Source organism: Uloborus diversus, chromosome 4, assembly GCF_026930045.1.
Source record: "Uloborus diversus isolate 005 chromosome 4, Udiv.v.3.1, whole genome shotgun sequence".
NCBI classification, from domain to species: Eukaryota; Metazoa; Arthropoda; class Arachnida; order Araneae; family Uloboridae; genus Uloborus; species Uloborus diversus.
In genome coordinates, this window is record NC_072734.1 from 170,855,135 (window position 1) to 170,876,137 (window position 21,003).

At 33.1% G+C, this 21,003-nt stretch overlaps 1 protein-coding gene across 1 annotated transcript; it reads left to right on the forward strand.

Annotated features, from left to right (window-relative positions):
• Nucleotides 1–898: 898 nt before the first annotated feature.
• Nucleotides 899–19,478, forward strand: LOC129220995 (titin homolog). The gene is made up of 2 exons (XM_054855430.1): nucleotides 899–4,000; nucleotides 19,425–19,478. The coding sequence occupies exons 1-2, from the start codon at nucleotides 899–901 to the stop codon at nucleotides 19,476–19,478; spliced, it is 3,156 nt and encodes a 1,051-aa protein (XP_054711405.1).
• Nucleotides 19,479–21,003: the final 1,525 nt, after the last annotated feature.

Below are 21,003 nucleotides of genomic sequence, written 5' to 3' on the forward strand. Positions count from 1 at the left end.
TCATGCCAAGAACCCTCTCATGCTTCCATCGCCAGAAAGAGAGACAAAAGATTCTAAGGAAAAAGTTGTAGAACAAACAGCGCGTATTAAAAACGATTTTTGCAAACAATCTAACATATTGAAAGAGTCAGAAAGGTTGTTGAAACAAAACGAAGTGAAAAGTAAAATAATTTCCAAGTATATTTTTGCCCTGAAAGAAAACATGAAAGACATTAAAGATTCGATCAAAGAGCTGGAAAAACAAGAGAAAGTAATTTCTAGATTGAAATCGAGTTATCAGACACCTCAAAAAATTGCATTAAATCGTCCGACTGAGAAAACGAACGATATAGACGAAGATAAATTATTTTATTTTGGTGAAAAGATGTATACGTGTGATAGTAATGGCTTTCCTGTTACTCAATCACTTCTGTCTGAAACCCAAAGTATTGATATGACTGGGGAATCGGATACCGCGCCATTTTCAAAGCAGACTATCGAAGAAAACTTATATCGAATAAAGAGGTCACCAGAAAGAAAGCTTGATGGAGCAGACAGCCCAACAGTCGAAAACAGATACATTGAAGATGCTATGATCAAACTTGCAGATAGTATGCGGAAGTCTAAAATATTAGTTGACAGTATTTACGAACATGAGGAACAAACTGAAGATATCCACAAAAAATACATTAAAGGAGCAGAAGCTCTATATCAGGATCAGCAACGACTTCTTAAATTGCTTTGCGGTGCATTAAATATTGATACTGACAGCAATATTTCATCTGAAGAGACGGTAAAAGGTAGAATTCGGTCTCTTAAAAGAAAGGATGTACAGGATGAAGACGCAAATCGTAGCTCTAGTAGTCAGTCTGGAAGTTCAGAAAATGATCTGAAAGGTCTGAAATTAAGCAACGTAGAAATGTATAAATACAAAATTAACAGTTTACCAGATTTGGCGAATCATAAACGAGAACGAACTTTAACTAAAAAACTAGTTGAAGCTAACAATCAGATTGAAAAGCTTAAACGGGAGCTGCAGCTGGTGAAAAAATCAAAACGAAAAACTGAAGAAGGTCAAGTGAGAGGTCAGGGAACAGAAAGAGAATGTTTTACAACTGCTAAAAGAGACTCTAAATCTAGCAATAAAAAGTTAAATAAATATGATTCTGAACATGCGAAAGATTCGAACATGGTTTCAATAGGGACATGTAAGTGCTCGAAAACTTATAAAAGTTCAGTTCAAAGAAACGAAAGAGTAGAAGAAGAAAATAGAGATCCTTCTTTTAATATAAATTCCAAACATTCTCTAGATCCCTTGACAAACGAAGAAATCGAAATCTCAGCCAAAGTGGAACATTATGAAGAACTACCAGAAATAAAAGATTTGCAAAACGAGAAAGCATTTGATATGGTAGTGAAAAAGTTAATACCTCTAATTCGACAAGAATTTTTTGAAAGTACAAGTCAGTTGTCCAAGGCAAGTACTTATTACGATCGTACCGAAGAAATTTCCGTAATTTTGCAAGATCCAGAATCAAAAGAAAAATACGCGGGACATAGAACTTTTAAACCAGCTTTTTCTACCCTGAAAGAGAAAAGTGACATGATTTCAACAGCATCAGAAATTGATAACGCACCCAAAACCGAAACGAGAGAGAGTACAGGTGAAGAACAAGGAATAAAAGAAACAAACAGCACTGATCAAGAAACAGGCAAAATGGTATGTAATGGTCAGATGGTCTCTTCACATGGTGCTAGTTCAGACTTTGAAAAACACTACAGCAGTAAAGATTTTTCTTCCAAAGAATTTACAGAAGATTCACTGGAAACCGAGAAGTACATCCCTGGATCTAAATTTTACTCTAAAATTGACCTACCAAAAAAGAAGGAAATTCGTAGAAAAACCGAATGGGATCCTCATAACCTGAATGATTTGAAAAATTCAATTAAAAATATTGCAGAATCGACAAGAATATCAGAAGAATGTTCCCATCCGGATAAAGACAGTATCATATTGCAAGAAGAAAAGAAGGATAAAATTACAGACACAGACGATCCCTTTGATAATTTAAGGCCTGAAACATTTTCGAAACATCAGGACTCTTGTAATTTCCTAGATGGTTCAGGCGTTGAAAAACAATACAGCAGCAAAGATTATTCTGCCACAGAATTAATCGACAATGATACATTAGAAACTAAGAAGTATATTCCTGCAACTAAATTTTACTCCAGAACTGACACCCCTAAAAAAAGGGAGAATCGTAGAAAAACCGAATTGGATTCCTCCGATTTAAATGATTTGAAAAATTTAATAAAAGATATTTCAGAATCGATAAGCATGTCAGAAAAACAGGATAGAGTTATAGACACAGACTATCCAGTTCATAAATTAGGATCTGAAGTTTCGAAGCACCAGGACTCTCATAACTTAATAGAAGATCCAATTCCCCAGGAAGATGAAACTGCAGATCTATCGTGTGACGATCTGATTTCAAGAAGCTTATCAGAATTGCAAACAACACGCAGCCCCGAACAATTTCCAGCAGATATAGAGGAAAAAGAAATTAGCTCAGAAAGTGGGCGTGAGGGGCTTACATCGAAATTATCTGGAATTAGACAAAAGGAAAGAAATGCACAAGAGTTAAGTGGGTATGTTCCTGGTTCCAAGTTTTACTCCAGAATTGACCTCCCTAAAAAAAGGGAAGTTCGTAGAAAAACCGAATTAGATTCCCAGGTCCTGAACAATTTGAAAGATTTCAAAAACATTGCAGAATCGACAGGAATATCAGAAAAATATTCCCATCCGCATGAAGACAGTATCATATCACAAGAACAAAATGGTTCAATTGTAGAGGAAAACTTAGATTATCCTTTTGATAGTTTAGTGTCGGAGACACTTTCAAAGCAGCTTCAAGATTCATACGACTTGTTAGAAGATCCAAATAATCAGCAAGATGAAAACGCCGAAAAATCTGCAGATAGTTCATGGGACGATTTGATTTCGCGAACATTATCAGAATTGCAAACAACTCTCAGTCCCGAACAAGTTTCAATATGTGCAAAGGAGAAAACAATCCCCAAGGCAATCACCGCAGAAAGAGTGGATGGTGGGAAAAAAGCGACATCATCCAGAATTAAACTCGAGGAGGGAAAAGGTCAAATTAAAAGTGATTCAGTAGTTATTTATCCAAAACGTTCCCGTAAGCAGAAAACGATTCCAATAAGAAAAATCGACACAAAGAGTGGGAATACAGAAAAAGCGATGAAAGGACCATCAGAAGAATACTCGAAAAAAATGGAAGCTTATCATGCATTAGACAAAGATTCGAAAGATGAATTTAAAAACAAAAACATGACTGATCAAGAAAAGTTTCAATTGAGCTCAAAGGATACTTCAAGCTTTGATTTAGAAGATCACATAAATGATGGTAAAATATGTAAAAACGGATCTCGAACTGAGCACATGAAAAATATATACGATAAAAAATTACTAGCAGAGAAATTAAGGGATGGAACTGAAGAAATTATGTCAACTACCTCTAACACGCATCATGACAACAGAGATGACGAATTATCGGCACAAGAATGGCAACAACTGGGTGTAATTCCAAGTGTAAGTTGGGATAACAGTGACAATAATGCACAGTCATATGAAAAGGGTTCATCAGCAAGTGGGGAAAGAGTTTATGAAGAACCAGTGGAAGATGAGTGGAATTATTCAGATGAAGCTAATGAAATCGATTTAAATACAGGCACACTCAAACATCATTCTGAACGAAATTCAAGTGGACCGTCAGAAATAGCAATAAAAAATAAAAATGGTCAAGGACAAAGAAACGGAAAAACACATAAAACTAAGCAAACCAGAAAACAATCAAGTACAAGTTCAGGAGAAATTCCTAGAGAAAGCAATGCAAAATCAAAGGAAAAAAGGTACAGTATTGAAAACGGAGAGCATGTAGAGGAACTATCAGAAAAATCTGTAGAAGATTTTACTCATGCTAATTGGAGCAGAGATTCAGTAATCAATTACAGGCACATTCTACAAGATGATGGTTCCCTTCCACAACAGTTTCATGAAGAAGTCAGAACATCTCGTGAAAGTTTAAAAAATGGAGCTAATTATTCAAAAATTTTACAAGGAGATGAACAATCAAACGAGCAGTGTAACGCAGAAGACAATTTAAGGTCCGAAAAAACTTTCAGTACTGATTTTAGTGGAGTTTATTTTGTTGACAAACATACATATAAAAAACCAAAACAGGAGATGAATTTATATTCAAAATGGAAACCTTATGAACTAAGACAGGCAATTGCTACAACTCCAATAGTTCGTCGTCAAACGACTACGAATTCACGATTGCCCGGTAAAAGGAAGCTATTTGATAGCATGCATGACTACAATTCAGACATACAAAGGTCTAAGAACAGAATAAGTTGTTTGTACAATGATATCATGTCTTCTTAGGATGGACTTGCTTCCTTGCCCAAAAATATACCAGCCGTATTTTAATGTTCTTTGCAGTGTTGTTTAATAAAAATGCATTCATGGCCATCAATAAATTCACAGAAATGTTTATTGAATTCAAATTAATTTATTGCATTTTAAAATATTAAAAACATTGTCAAAACACAGCAAAGAATTATCACTTTAAAATATTTTCCCAATGCAAGATAAACTGTAAAATCCTCATATATATAATAGCCAAAATCACTTATCAACAGGGTTCATACACTTTTGGTTAAAAAAAGTTCCCTGACTTTTCCAGGTTTTCCAGGTTGTTTTTTAGAAAATTCCAGGTTACTCGCTTCATTCAAAATTTAAGTTTAAATAGTAATATTTTCAAAATAATTAAAATTGTTTAAAGTAGCGATGCAGAAGAACTGAAACTTCTCCCCTTAGAAAAAAAAAAACTTGTTTTTTTTTTTCCGTTTGTTTTCTCTGTCAAAATTTTAAGTTTTTTTTAAACATTTTGTTCAAAATTGTTTTATTTTGTTTACTATTTGTTGAAAACAGAGTACTTTCAAATTATTTTAGCGTTTCTTTGATGTCACATGTAATATTATAGCATTTTGCTGTAGTCCTGCAGCAACCTTTTAGCATCCGCTTTTGGTTTACAATACTTTTTATTTTCTTATAAGTAGGTTACACGAAACATATTGAGCAAAATGCAATGCTAAATTTCAGTGTAAATATGATTAACTTGTTGCATCAATCGGCATACCATGTAATGCATAGTAACAAAAATCAACTCCGCCAATCATAGGCCAATGCCAATAATCTTTTTTTTTCACATATTAAAGGATGCTTACATTAAAATTTCAAACTTTCTTTTCCAGAAAGTAATAGTTAATTTTCAAAAATTCATAACTTTTTGCACATTTAATGTTATCTTCAATATTACACATTGATATAAACGTCCAATTCTGTTTCTGGAAGTTTAAGTCTACTTCCATTGTGCAAACGATCAAATATGGCGACAAAGTGAAAAATTTAAAATAATAAGTAGATTTTTGGATTTGTAGTATAAAAGTAATAATAAATAATTAATAATCCTTAAAAAACTACAATAAAAGCAAAATAGTCAGTATTTAGCACATAAGAGTCTAAATCAATTAAAACAAAAAAAACGGTATGAAGATTAAATTTTGCATTTTTCCAGAAAATAATTACAAATTATCCGGAAAAAAGGGCACAATTTGTGTTGTTTTCAATAGTTTGCATTGCAATTAACATCCAATGCCGTTTTCGGGAACTTAGGCACTTGAAAAAGTCTTGTGTACTTCCATCTTGGGAATGACCAAATATGGCGGCTATACCCAAAAATAAGAAATAACTTTTTTTTAATTTGTTGCATGAAGACAATTAAAAAATAATAAATCTTCATGATACTACAATTCATTGAAAAGTTTTTATCACATTTACGTCCGAGGCAGTGAGGATAAGATTAAGTTTTAAGAACAAAATTTTTCATTTCTCAAGAAAATTATTACAAATAATAATAGAAAAACAATTTGCAGACCATTTTTTGTTGTTTTCATCAGTTTTCAATTGAAGAAAACATCCAATTCTGCTTTGTTTTTAGAAACTTATGCATTTTTGGAGCGTATCTACTTCCATCTTGTGAATGACCAAAGATGGCGACTACGTTTCACACGTAGCTGAAATGGTTTTCCGATCAAAAAAAAAAAAAAAAAAAAACGATTTCCCCCCGATCGACCCTCCCATCTACAGGTTGTGCTTCCGAAGCAGTAAATTGTCTTCTTTCCTGTTGAGTTTGCATAATTGCTGTTCACCTGATTTTTTTTCCCTTGGGAACTACTGAGAGCCAAAAATGGCAGCTGCTGAAGATTTTTTGGGTCGCCACTTTTTTCATTGCTTTAAAATTGTTACAATTTTTTTTTAATACATCGATAAAAATGAAGATTAGATCTTATAAAACGAAATTCCCTGGGAAAAAAATTGGGAAAAGAAAAATTTTGGGGACACATTTGGAAAATTCCTTGACATTTTTGACTAAGTCATTTTCCCTGATAATTCCAAGTTTTCCCGGAGCGTACGAACCCTGAACCGAACAGAATGTTGTGGCAACCCATCTAAAACTTTAGGCAGTAGAAAGAAATGCGTTCCCCTCACTGACTCCATGTAAGAAAATCTTCGCTCTTTTGGCGCATTTTTCGTTGTGAAAAAAAACGTTCATTTTTCGATTGCAGTTTTTAAGTGTCAGCGTCGGTTTAGATAAAAATTTACAATTTTTTTCGTGAAATCACAATAAAAACGAAGACTAGATCTCATAGTACTTAATTCCTTGGGGAAAAAAATGGAAAAAAATTTTTTGGAGGACAAAATTTGAAAACTCCCTGACTTTTCCCTGACATTTTTGACAGTGTCATTTTCCCTGACAATTCCCGGTTTTCCCGGAATTCCCGGAGCGTACGAACCCTGATCAAGTAACGCTATGACGTCATCAACAATGAAATCGCGCCATAGCATGCGTGACGGCATTATTTCATTAAGTTATTTAAAATTTTATAATACGTTTTGGCAATTTTTGACAAGCAGAGAAATGCTTTATTTTGACAAGGCTGAACTAGATCCGGTAACTAAACTGTTTTACTGGTAAGACTTATTTTAGGAGAATGAAGAAACAACAACAACAAAAAAAAAGTTTAACAATGAACGGATACTGGAGTTTAAGGTTAATCCACTGGAGTTAAGGTTAAAATTTCAACCATTAGACTATCACCAAACAGACAATGCTTCGTTTAAAAGTAGAAACAATTTTCACCCGTCAACCTTGAGGGCGATTTTCTAGTTATTTATTAATGAAAAAATTTGCTGTATAACGTATTGTGAAATTATTGAGGCAATACCTCAATAGCAATCAATGAGATAATAAAGCATCAATAGTAAATCACTTTACAATAAAAATATGACGTACATAATAATTTATTAGGAATCAGACAAAAACAATTACCTCGGATTATCTACCTACAGACAGATCAACTTTAGAGTAGTAAGGTAGATTAAAGAGATTTCCTAGAAAGTTACGGAATAACAATTCAGGGAACGATGTGAAATGTTCACCCATTTAATAAAACCATTTCAGCCGAGACATTAAAAAAAAAAAAAAAATGTGTAGGACTGCTGAATTAAGAACAGCTAAATAAATAATTTATTCTGCTTATATGTAACTCAAGGAACATAAAGAAGAAAAAATCGAAGCAAATTGCCATAAAAAGAAAATAGAACGATTGTTAGAAGAATCATCAAACAACTAGTTCAAAAAGACCTCAGGTCAGGTGTACAGAAACAAAAGTGACGATCAGCAACAGGCTCTGGGCCCAGCTAGACTGGTCCTGGTCAATTTACAATCCCTAGTGAAGATCAATGGCTCTCTTGAAACTATCTACTCCCTTGATCATTACCACCTCTTCCGGTAAGCTGTTCCAAGGTTCCACTACCCTGCTAAAATAATAATTTTTCCTAATATCCATGTTAGCCTGATATTTAAATAGCTGAAAACAATGACCCCTTGTCCTGTTTTCAGTGCTAAACTTCAGACCCGTAACATCTTTCATTTTAATAAATTTAAACAACTGAATCATGTCCCCTCGGTCTCTTCTTTGCTCAAGACGGTACAATTTTAACCTTCTAAGCCTGGAATCATAATCTAAGTGGGAAAGTCCATTTATTAGCCTTGTAGCCCGCCTTTGAACCCTTTCCAATACATTAATATCTTTCTTAAGATAAGGAGACCAAAACTGAACAGCATACTCCAAAATGAATATGGGAAAATAATACACAAAGGCAAAGGCAGAGCAAACATGATAAATCATTACAATGTGTTGAAAAAATGTCAAGACATTTGCATGCAGGGCAAGAAATATCAAAGCAACACTCACCTACACACATGCAAGGAAAGTATATGCGTTATTCAAGGGACTTGGAAAGGTGGGGGGAGTATGAATGCAATTTATAAAAATAAAACATTTTCACGCATTGTGTTAAAAGCTGAGGCAGGCAAACATAATTCTTTGTGCTGACCCATTGGTCTCCCTATCTAAATACAGGGTTAGCATAAAAGAATATCCTCGTTTTAAAAATTTGTACATCATAAACTATTACACTTAGCACTAGAGATGCATCTATTAATCGGCAGTACCGATTAATTTGCCACTTTGCCGATTATCAAAAATCGGAAAAATTTTGCCGACTAATCGGCGGATTTTTTTCTCTTTTTCTTTTTCTCCTTTTAAAGTTGAACTTGAACAAGCAATTATGATAAATACCTTTATCAACACTAAATGAATGAATTTTGTCCAAACATTACTATAGAATGTAAGTTGAAAGTACACAGAGTAAAAACAAAACATGAAGTTCAGAAAGTGCGTAAAACTGAATGGAATATTAAAGAATCTGAACTCTCACAACTGATATTCACATGACACTACTATGAATAATTAAACTCTAGGACTTTTAGATTGGAATGCGAAAAATGTTTATCCAACACAAGCCCCCCCCCCCCCCCCCCCCCCGTCAACCACTTTTTTCACATCACTTGCCTAAAGCAACATTTTGTTTTTATGTTCTTAGTGTTATTTAAATTTATTTTTAAAGGATAGAAATATAGCAGAAATAAACAAATGTGTATATGATCCCACTGCAACCTCCCCTTAACTCTCTCAAATGAAAAAGAAAAACTTCCTAATGATTTTGTTTTGCTTCTTAAAGAAAATCAGGATCATTTTCTGAATTTAGATTACGACACCCTCGCCCCAGCTTCTGATGACTCAACAGTTTTTTTCCAGTCATTTTGTTTCTTGTAACTATGCATAGGATTACATTATACACTTTACAATTTGCTCTTTAAACAATTAGTTTTTGATTCAACAAGAAAATTATTATTATTAAATATCATTTGCTTAAAAAAAGTGTACATTCTTTATTCTTCTTATTATTATAACAAACTGAAAGTTGAATCAATGTTATTTTTAAACTTAATTTCTCTATTTTGAATAATTATACACACACCTATATACATTGTTGCAACATGTTTCATGGATCGATACTTTTCCCCCTTTAGAATACTGATTTCAGATAATCTTATAATTTTTATAAAGAAAAAGTCTTGGATAAAATGGCTACTAATAATTAAAAAATAAATTAAAATTAAAAGTGTTCCTAAATCTGTATGCTGATCACAGGCTGCCCCCTAAAATTTTAAAATGTTCATGTCTAATTAACATTATGTAAATACATCAATAATAATAAGAAAACTGGCTGAAAGAAAATGGGAGAAATTTTGAAATTGTTTTTGGAAAATTAGGAAAAGGAGAAAAATAAATCATTGCTCAGATATAAACTATTAACTATTTCTGGTCGAAATAAAAAAGAGAAAAAAAAAAGTGACAGAGAAATAGTAGTAAAAAAGAAATATTGTGATCATTAATCGCCCGAGCCGATTAATCAGTAATCGGCCAATTTGCTTATCGGTGCATCACTACTTAGCACTATAAATGTGAACATAAAAATAAAGATAAACCGTACAAGTTTCTTTTCACTCACAAATGTTCGATGTGTGCGCCTTTCGCAACACGACACACATCTAACATGCATTTTGGAGTGTTTCACTGTCAATTTTTCGTAATGCTACACATATGCGATCATTCGGCTCTTGCAATGTCGTAGACAATGGTGGTGTATAAAGTCTTTGACAAAACCCTATAAAAAAAATCACATGGGTCAGGCGTTCTGGCTGGCCAACACATAAAGGATAAACCATCATCACCTGCACGGCCAATCCAGCATTGCGAAACGTGCACGTTTAAGTAATCACCCACATTCAAAATAGCTTGGAATGTTTATCTTTTATTTTTATGTATCACTAGCATTCCCCTACCCGGCATTTCTCGTGTAATGGAATTAGCAGGGGTTAACAGTGCTTGGTGCACCTAGTTTTGAAAATCCCCTATAATAATTACTTATTACCTATAATTTTTTTCTAATTTTGGGAGGCTCCCGGGGCCCCTGGACTCCTTATATATATGCCCTTGTCCTTAACCGATCTTTAACTGTTATTAACGATTCTTTTAAAGTATTGATTATCTTTGCAAACACAGGCCATCCATTTTATTGTTATACCTATGTTTAAGCAAGAACTGCTTAGTATAAAACATTTTTAGTTTTTTTTCTTTTTTTTTTCTGGTGCTAAAATTATTAAGCTGCTTGATGAACTGACTTAGGAGCAAGCTACATAAAATTGGTCGTGTGAAAAAAAGTCTTCTCTTAAATCGATCCCTGCTACTTTTAATGTCTGTCCTTGTGACTTATTAACAGTTATTGCAAAGCGAACTTTTACAGGAAACTGCACTCTTGTAAATTCAAAAGGATAGTCCGCCTGTGATGATGTTCTTAAAAACTTCGTTTCTAGTTTTGAAAAATTGAAAGCAAAAGACAGAAACATTATTATTGACTTGAGAAAAGCCTCGAAGAATCACGTGAGAAACAAAAACAATATCTAAATTCGCTATTGACCAAAAGTTGAGATGAAGTACTGAATAATGATTTGAATAGAGGAAAGCCTCCGAAAATAAGAGATTTAAATTTCAATGACAGGTTCAATTTCACAGAAATTAAGGGTTTTTCATTAATTTCTTCTGAACTAATTGAAAATTTCGAAAAATCCTTTCTTAGTGAATACTTTCGTAATCACGTGGGCATGCCTGCAAAATTTCAAGTCTGAGGCTTCAGCGGTATTGGCTGTGCGTTGATATATATATGTTATCTCAGGACACTGATTTTTATATATTAAGATTTATAGTGTGTGGGTGTGCTCAGGAGTGTTTCACTCGAATTTTTTGCTTTGCTTATTACTGCTAATTGGCCTGATTTTATGATGGACAGCATAAATCACTGAGTGATTCAATGTATGATATATGATTCAATGTGTCTGTGGCATTGTTAGACCATTGTAAAAAAGTAAAAGCAACAGAACAAATTTAATTAAAAAATTAATATTCTTTATAGTCCTAGATGTATACTTACAATTGCAAAACTGTTCAAAATCAGATGCAGAGTTAAGATATTGCAAGTTTGAATCGAAAATAAAAACGAGTCACAAAATACAAAATTTGATTTTTTATACGGGTCCTGGGTCCCCTGATTAATGTTTAGAGAAATAATATCCACTGAAAACTATTACTGACACAAAAAACTTGACATTTGTGCGAACAAAATTCAAGGAGATATTTCAGTTCAAAGTTTTAAGGGACCATACAGAAGATGAGATTGGAACTTCTAGATCTTTCAGAAGAATGACAGAGGTTGTTGAAGTAAAAAAACGAAGTATTTTTATCTTTCATTGCTATTCAAAAATAAATGCAAATGTTATGTCATGACACGCAATAACACTACAAAACGTCAAACAATTTGAAAAACAACACCCTATACACACATATAATTTTAAACACTTGTTAACTGCTATATTTCCCCCCAAAACATGTTATTGACAATGAGTGAAAAGTGGTGTAAGTCACAAAACGCTGCATTTCATATCTCGGTGAACATTGGTCAAACTAATTTCAAACTTTTTGTGTTGGAATTATTTTTTAATGGAGATTATTTCTCGAAATATAAGTTGGGAACCTGGAGCCCATATAAAAAGTTAAATTTTGTATTTTTTGACTTTATTTTTATTTTTACTTCAAACTTTCAACATCTTAACTCTGCATCTGATTTTGAACATTTTTGCAACTGTGAGTACACATCTAGGACTAACGATTGCGAAAATAAAGGTCTTGCAGGTTAAAACGGAACACCCTGTATAATATATAAGACGGTAACGTCTATTCAGTAGTTTGTAGATGCAGTACACGATTTCACAATAATTAACTCCCAATGTCCCAGTAAATAAACAATTTGAATTTAAACTTAACTCATGCATTGCATTTAATAGACAAATCATAAAGTGATGCCAAATTGAATCAAAAATTAGTGATCTGAACAGGCAAAAATGTATTCCTTCATGAACTGTGGACCCTAATGTTTATCTTCAACAAATAACATTCCAGTTGTTAGTGTAACATTATTGATGGTAGGTTAGTTCGATCTAAACATTGCAAGCATCAGGGTCGACGAGAGGCCATGTCAGACTAGTCAGAAACTAGGAGCCCAGCTCGAACTCATACCAGTTTCATAATTTTCATGGGGGTGAGGGTGAACCGCGACCAAACTGACTAAGGGCAAGTCTCTGCTCTCGGAGGCCCTGTCAAGCATAAAGCTGACATTCTAAAGAAGAACTCCCTATCAGCAGTGGTGGCGATTCGGGGGGAGGGGCGGAGGAAGGGGCCACCCCCCCCTTTTTACGGTTAATTTTTTATTTTATTTTACAATTTACGAACGAAAACTAGAAATTATAAAAAAGCAGAAACATCAAAATTTTACGAACATAATCATTTGTTTTTCTTTGTATACCTGTTACCGTTAAAGTATGAAACCCGTTATTTTATAGAATACCTAGTTATATCATGGAATAACGATCTGCAACCTGTTAAAGTGTAAAATAATCAATATTATATATCTTGCACGACAAATACATTTACCTTCCATACGTTTCTACAAATACCATTACATTACCACTAGTTATTTCATAGAATAACGATCTGCAGCTTGTTAAAGTGTAAAATAATCTATATCACATATCTTGCACGACAAATATATCTACCTTCCATACGTTTCCATAAATACCATTTATACGCTGTATAAATTAAATAAATTGCTTCTTTTTCATTTTAATTGTCTATCATTAGTTTATTTATAGAATACCTATATATAGTTATTTCATAGAATAACTAGTTAAAGTGTCAAATTATAGCATATTACACACTTTAACAGACACGATCAGTTATTTCATGGAACAACTAGGTATCCTATAAAATAACTGCATTATATACTTTAACGGTAATATATCCATTCACAAGACATTATTTAAGAAGAGCAATAACTTTTAGTTTATATATTCCTTGTTTAGACATAAGAAATTATTGCCAAATGTTTGTGGCACCTCAAAATAATTTGGGGTAGATAATGTAAGTCTAATTCACGTCTGTTTCTTTGAGAAACTTATTGTATACAAAATTCATAAAAATCTTAAGAAAAACGTGAGTTAAGTTGTTAGACTTGTTTCAATTTCCACTCATCTGTTTCAATATTCTCCAAACCTGCCCCCTAACAAAATTTTGTACTTTTTTCCTTTTTTTGCTGCCGCTAAAAGTCCCATGGCTTTTAGTTGTCTTCCCCCCACACTTATAAGCACTAATTGCCGCCTCTGATTTTCAAGGTAGACCTATCAGAGTGAATACTTAAGGGCAATTCCCTTTAAAAAAAAAAAAAAAATTATAACATCATTTAAAACTAGCATTTAGTACATAATAAACTTTTTGAAAATTGATAGATGCAATTCTTTTAAAGAAATTCAAAGAGCTTCTACGGTTTGTTGTCTTTTTTTTTTTTTTTTTTTTTTTTTGCGGGCTTGAATTGAAAAACAGTGTTCCAAGCTAGTAAAGAAACATCGAAAACCAGCACTGTAAGAACAAGCCAGAAACGTTCCTGGAAAATAATGGGCAGCAGATGTGGCCAATTTCTTTATGTAACCTGCAAAAAACAGGAATGTTTTCTGCTAAAATTCAGTAACCTTCCTGAACTTATCCTGGAGTCTTCTTGAAGAGTTTTGAGCCAATTGTGTCTTTGAAACCTTTAGCGATAACTTGGCACCTTCCTGACTTACCAAGAAAGCTCCAATTGCATTATTGAAAAAATTGCCAAAGCTGAGACAGAAATGCAAGTAAGTGTCAATAATTTAACTCACCTGCAATACTTGCAAAGCTACAGAATCTGGAGACTTGTTCGCTCTCTCCAGGAGCTTAGTCAATTGGGACGGGCTGTAATCTAACTTGAGCCAATACACTTAATAAATACGGTGAATTAATCTTTAACTGATAGCTAAAAATATTTTCATAACAGTGAGAAGTCTTCATTTGTGCGACTTGTAGCAATTCAAGAAACTTTTTGTCAACAATACTTGATTTTCACAGGAAGTGGATGGAAACCTGTGAATTCCCGATACGTTCCACGGAAATAATCAGTGACATTTTGGATTTTTTTTACAGTGAGTACACAAACCAGCATTTTTCAGACACATACTTTTTAGAAATGTATAGGAGGAAGTTACTCCTGCCAATCCAGTAAAGATAAAAACCTCTCAAATCTTATTTTATGGAAAAAAAAGCAAGCTGTTCATTCACGGGGGGGGGGGGGGGGGGGGGTGTCTATTTACTGGTTGGTCTTCTCTAACTTATAAATTCCGCTAATGCTTATTGTATCCCCTTATTCAGAGCAGTTAATTTTTGAATCATACGCATCAATGAGCACACTATTGAGTCTTTTTGAAACGCCCACACTAAGATCAGTACTAAACCAGTATCATAACCTAATGGGGTCGTTTTCAATATTTTAAAAGTATTTTTCTGAAAGAACATGTTTAAAAACATAGGATCTAACCATTTTTACTTTCTTCTATATCTAATATATAGAAGAAAGTATTGGATTCGTGCAAATTTTCGAATTTCGAATTTTGACGGATTCGAACGTTTTGAGGTGTGCTGAGTCCATTTCGACCATTTTTGGAAAATGTCTGTCTGTCTGTGTGTGTGTGTGTATGTGTGTGTGTATGTATGTATGTGTGTGTGTATGTATGTGTGTCACGTCTGTGTGTGACCAGTTTTTTGTGGCCGCTCTACAACAAAAACTACCGCATGAAATCGAACGAAATTTAGTACACATATGTGCCCCTATGTGAACTTGTGCCCATTAGTTTTTGGCGCGAATTTCTCCAAGGGGGGTGGAGCAATGGGACGTTTTTCGAGTTACGCGTGCTTGCTATTCCTCAGGAAGTTACTGGCGGAATCAAACAAAATTTGGTCCATTTGTTGGTATTAACAGGAACAGGTGCTGATTCAATTTTGGTGTCAATAACTCAAACGGGGGTTGAGCTATAGAACGTTTTTTGTCGTCAATTGTGACTGCTGTATCTCAAGAAATAATGAACGGAATGAAAGAAAAATTTATCGGCAAATAGCCCTTAGTGGGTATAAGAACTGATTTTATTTTTGTGTCAACAGCTAAAAGGGGGGCAGCGCAATCACCCGTTCTTTTTTTCCATTTTGAGTGCCCTATCTCAAGAAGTAATGCTACGTTCTGGTTGAAATTTGGAATATATGTGAATCCATATGTAAACAGGCTTTGGTTCTATTTTGACGCCGATCGCTCCAAGAGGTGTTGATTTTTTTTTTTTTTTTGCGAATAAAAATATTTTTATTAATGCAACAATAAGAAAGATAAATCGTAATAGATTGTCGTCTGCGTATTTCTCGTGATTTTAATTGTATGGAAATGATCGGAAATATTATCTCAATGATTTAAAATTTTTAACTGTTGCCATCTTATGTTTGTTAACAAATAAAATATTTGTAATTCATTCAAGCAAGGCTTTTAAAATAACTTTCAATTTTCGCTCTTTGCTTTGCTTTTGCAATAATTCAGACATTGGGATAGTCGTCAAGTTTTTGCATGTGTCATTTTGTTTTTGTTGGGAATATTGCTTCCTCGTCAAGCATGGGGAGGGATCAGAAAAAAAAAAAAAGAAAAAGAAAAATATAGAAGAAAGTTTCGTGATGGCCACAACATACTAGTTAAATAATTTGTTTAAATTTAATATTTTTAAAAAAATATTTAAATCGGTGATCTTTCATTGTTTACATTTCTTGCCGATGACACCACAAATGATGAAATGCCATTCTGTGTTGCCATTCAAAATATTTAATTCGCATCTTTACTCACATGTATTGGCAACGATATGGTTGCTAGCAAACGTAAAGGGCAATTTTAATTCTCTGCTTGATTATCATAACGTGAAAATGAGATAGAAAGATGTGCCAAAGAGCATCATTTGTGACGTCAGCAAGACCACGCCTTGTTTGAAAAATCGGACAGTTTAAAAACTTAATTAAAAAATAACTGTTGAGAAAATGAAAGAATTTTCTGGGTCCCTGTTATCTTTTTTGTTTATTCTATCAATTTCAGTGACTAAAAGTACTTCTTTTGACTGAAGGAAACAACCTCATTGGGATACAAAAAGTATTTTTTTCTTTTCATCCCCACCACAGAAAAATACATTAAAACTGAAACAAATTGTATTGTAGTATTTTTTAATGCAAATTTGATGTACATTTTGTAAAGTTGATGCAATTAACAAAGAGCGTTAGCAGAATGGCACAATATGCTTACGTGTTTCTTGAAGACTCACTCTAAGGGTAAGTTACATTGAAAATATAATTAACACAACAAGTAGAAATTTTAAATTAAAAGAATCAAACAATACTTTAAATAACATTAAAAAGCATCAACTGGAAGCACATATCATACGTTAAACTGCACATTGAAATCACTAAATCACATCAACAGATTAACACCAAACGAAAGACAAAATTAGGAAAATGACTACGTGGTTTTATAAGGAAACATATAATACTGATATTACTTTCCTGTGCAGGGGCGCCCCAAACTTGAATCTTGGTAAGTTGAGAATTTCTCCCCTCCCTGAGTCAAACTCCAAATTTTTACTGAATGATAAAGTACGAGCATGCACAAGTACCAACATCAACCAAGAAGAGACATAAGGCATCATAAAAAAGATGGACCCTCCGCCCCTTTTGCGGTACTGTCTCTGAATTTGCTGGATCGTCACACAATATTTGCCCAACAGGGAGGCATTTTGGGAGGTCACAGTGACTTCCAATAAACCTCCCACAGGAGGCACCTGTTTGTACTACAAGAACTACTGGAACCTTATTGAATGTCACAAAGAAAACTGAAATTAAATGACATAATGAATTATAATTGAAAAAAGTATCCTTAATTAAAGAGCAAAGGGTTTCTAAACCACTGTGATTTTCTTTTCTGTTAAGTTAAAATAAAACTTGCCGAAAAAAGGGAGAAAGAAGTTTTCTGTATAAGCTTGTAGAATGATTTTTGAAGAAGTGATCTAACTACCAAAAGGTATGACCTTGAGAGTCACAGATCTGAATATGAGCCCAGGTAAAATGGTTTGATTGCATAGGCTCTAGTTCGGCTCCAAGGAGGCCCTAAATTTGCTTGTCTGGCTCCGGAACTGCAATAGCGTTTTCTTTAGAATTTGAAACAGTATTTGCTTCTCTAGCACCTGTCGTGCCTCTTGTTAGTACAATGTTGGGGCGGTAAAAATTCTCTACACTGCAAATGCATTCAGTTAGGCGATACTGCAATGCAATATCAAGAAAAGAAAATGTTAATTTCAAAGGAGAAACAATTGCTTTTCTGGAGCCAAACTAGAATTTTCGGACCTCCATTACGGCCAAACTAGGGCCTATGCAGACAAACCGCTTTACCTGGGCTCATATCTAGTGGGAATTGACCTAAATCCAGAATTTTGTCCAGATCCATGACCCTCAAGGTCGTGCCGTTTCGTAGTAAGATGAAGTTTAGTATGCAAGTTATAAGAAACTGATATTAAGAGAATGAACAGAATTTCTTTTGAAAAGGAAATAGTACATTACACTCAGAATTCTACGCATTGCAGAAAGACATATGTTTTAGGTGGATTTCAGCAATAGAAAAAAAGGGGGGGGGGAGGGAAGGCCAATCAATGTTGGAATCCTGTCGCAATAAAATATTCTTTTAAATTTGAATCCAGGCATTAAAACAGCACATTTGTTGAATGTATTAGACTTTTGTGTGTGTTATAATCCCACTTTCTTTAAATACGGATTGTTTTTGCACTTTCCTGGGACCAAGTGTGTGCTTAGGGAAGGGGGGGGGGGGAAAGTTTTTTATTTTTCAGCCGTAAAGAACATATCTATCCTTCACTATTGATTTATGATGATACTATGCAGTAGAGACAAAACTCATTGATGAGAAAAATGCACATTTTAAAAAGTGAATAAAAATTATTATTAAAACACTGGATCTGCCCCCCCCCCAAAAAAAAACAGAAAACTGAGTTAGTTCAACAGTTTCAATGTTAACATCTTTTCGTATAAGAGTAAGACTGTCAGGCAAAGCCATCAACATGAAAATGTATCTAGTGCTTCCAAAATTTTTTCCAGTTTAACGATAATATTTGAGGTTGTAGAAAAACTGATTCTACAGTAGTTAATTAAAATCACAATGCAAAGATTCTCATTTTATGTTCCATTTTCAAGCACGTTTTATGTTCCACTTTACCATCGATTTTTTAATCTTTGATTATTAAAACCAACTTATATGTACTTTTCTGAGTTTTGCTTACACTTTTTTTTTCTTGGTCCAAATGAAAAACGTATGAACTGTGTTTCACTATACAAGAAGTAAACAAAAATACTTCCAACAAAATATGTTATTTTACTCTTCAAATTTAAACAAAACATTTACTTAAAAAAGAAATTAAAGTTTCATTTTCATCTACAAAAAAAAAAAAAAAAACTCAAATCACAAAATGCAAGAAAATAAAAATACAATAAATAACAATAGAAGTAGTAAAAAACATGGCAAAACTAAACACAACCAATGATTTGAAACAAAATGCATGAACACACACACAAAATTAACAGTTCATTGGTGAGATGAGATCAGATTGTAAATTTCTACTACTAAAACCCAAAAATACAATATTTATTTTAAATTTAACCTTTCAAAACTTGCTGTATGAAACACTCTCTCTTTCCATGCAACTCCTCTGGATTGAATTAAATGTGAGTTTTTACAGGTTATATCAAGCAAAACCAATCAAGAAGTTTAAATGGAAAACATTTTCTAAAGTTTCTCAGCAGAATGAAAAAATAATTAATAACTTAAGGATTTTAATTCACAGTTGGACAGGGACCACCTGTTCTCCATTTTAATGACTAAGAATGATGGGCAGTAGTTTGAAAATACTCAATAATAAAAGAAATACTAATTTAGACATTTTTACTTTTACAGAGCATACCTTCTAATAACTTAAATGATTTATATTAAATGCAAGTAGAGATATCCATGTAAACAAAAGCAGCTGATTTATTTGCTATGAAAAAAAAACAACTAATGCATCTTTTTCACTGACCCCCCCCCCCCCAACAAGAAATTCTTTAATCGCATGCAATGATTTTCACATCTAAGTGATGTTTGCAATTTGATTTACTATAAGCAATTATTAAAACTGCTCTAATTAGTGTAAACTTTGATCAAATTCTGTTTGATATATTTTCTTATGGGCTTCAAAATTAGTTAATAACTAAAAAGGAGAAGTTTCTTTCATGCTATGATAGCAAACTTCTGTCAAAATTTTATCAAAAATTGAAATTTAGAAAAGTTGCTTCAAAGTGCACTTGCTCATGTTCTGAACTAATGTTATATTAAATTTCATGAGAAAGGATCAAATGGTTTTGGCCTCATACAAAATATTGGCAGATAAGCTTTGGTTTTCTTATTATTAAAGATGCAGTATTGACAGTTGGTTATTTTCCACAGTTCTTTCTAAGTACAGTGAAATATCTTACTTTTACAGCAAATACCAGTACAACAAAATATCTGTTTCAACAAAATAAATGTTCAGTCTCATTTTAACTGCCCCAACATTGCTGGAATTCTATTACAACAAACAAAAGTTGGGGTCCCTTAAAGCATGTCCTGATGAGATTTCACTGTATAATAAAACTTTTAATACAATAAAACTTTGCTCATATATATGCATCATACAGTATTCTCTAAATTATTAATTTCTTGAAATTTTCAATGTAACCTGATCTTTAAAGTCATATAAACAACAACTGAATAAGATGCACATTATGTAAATCCATCCATATACTAAATGAATTTATACTACAGTTCAGTGCTGCCCAATTTTTTATGTCTGAGGGCTGGACTACATATGAAATTTCAAATTACTTCATTAAAAAAAAAAAAAAAAATAACAGGAGAAAATGTAGAAATTACATACCAATAATTTTTGTTATCATTACTTGATGCTTATTTTGATAAAGGCATGTTTTTCAAAAACTAATTTGCGAATAAGATAACTACCTTTGGGCTAAAAAGTAAAATAAGAAATAACGTCAAAAATTACAATTACAGATTACTGCAGACATCAGACCCCAAAGTGGTTTTTTGAGGGGAAAAAGTAGGAAATAAGGAATCAAAAATTAAAAATGTAGGAAAAGTAGGAAAAAAATCACTTAAAAAAGTAGGAAAAAATAGGAAGAGATAAGACTACACACACGTCAAGACGACTGACAATCATTAGTATGAAAAATAAACTGGTGGAAACAAAGATATTAATTACAAAAATATGAAAATAAAATGCAAACAGAGAAATGCCTTTCAAAAATACAGTAATAAAATTTTTAAGTGTGAAAGAATAAAATGCAATATAGAGATCCCAAATAATAATAATAATAATAATAATAAAACTC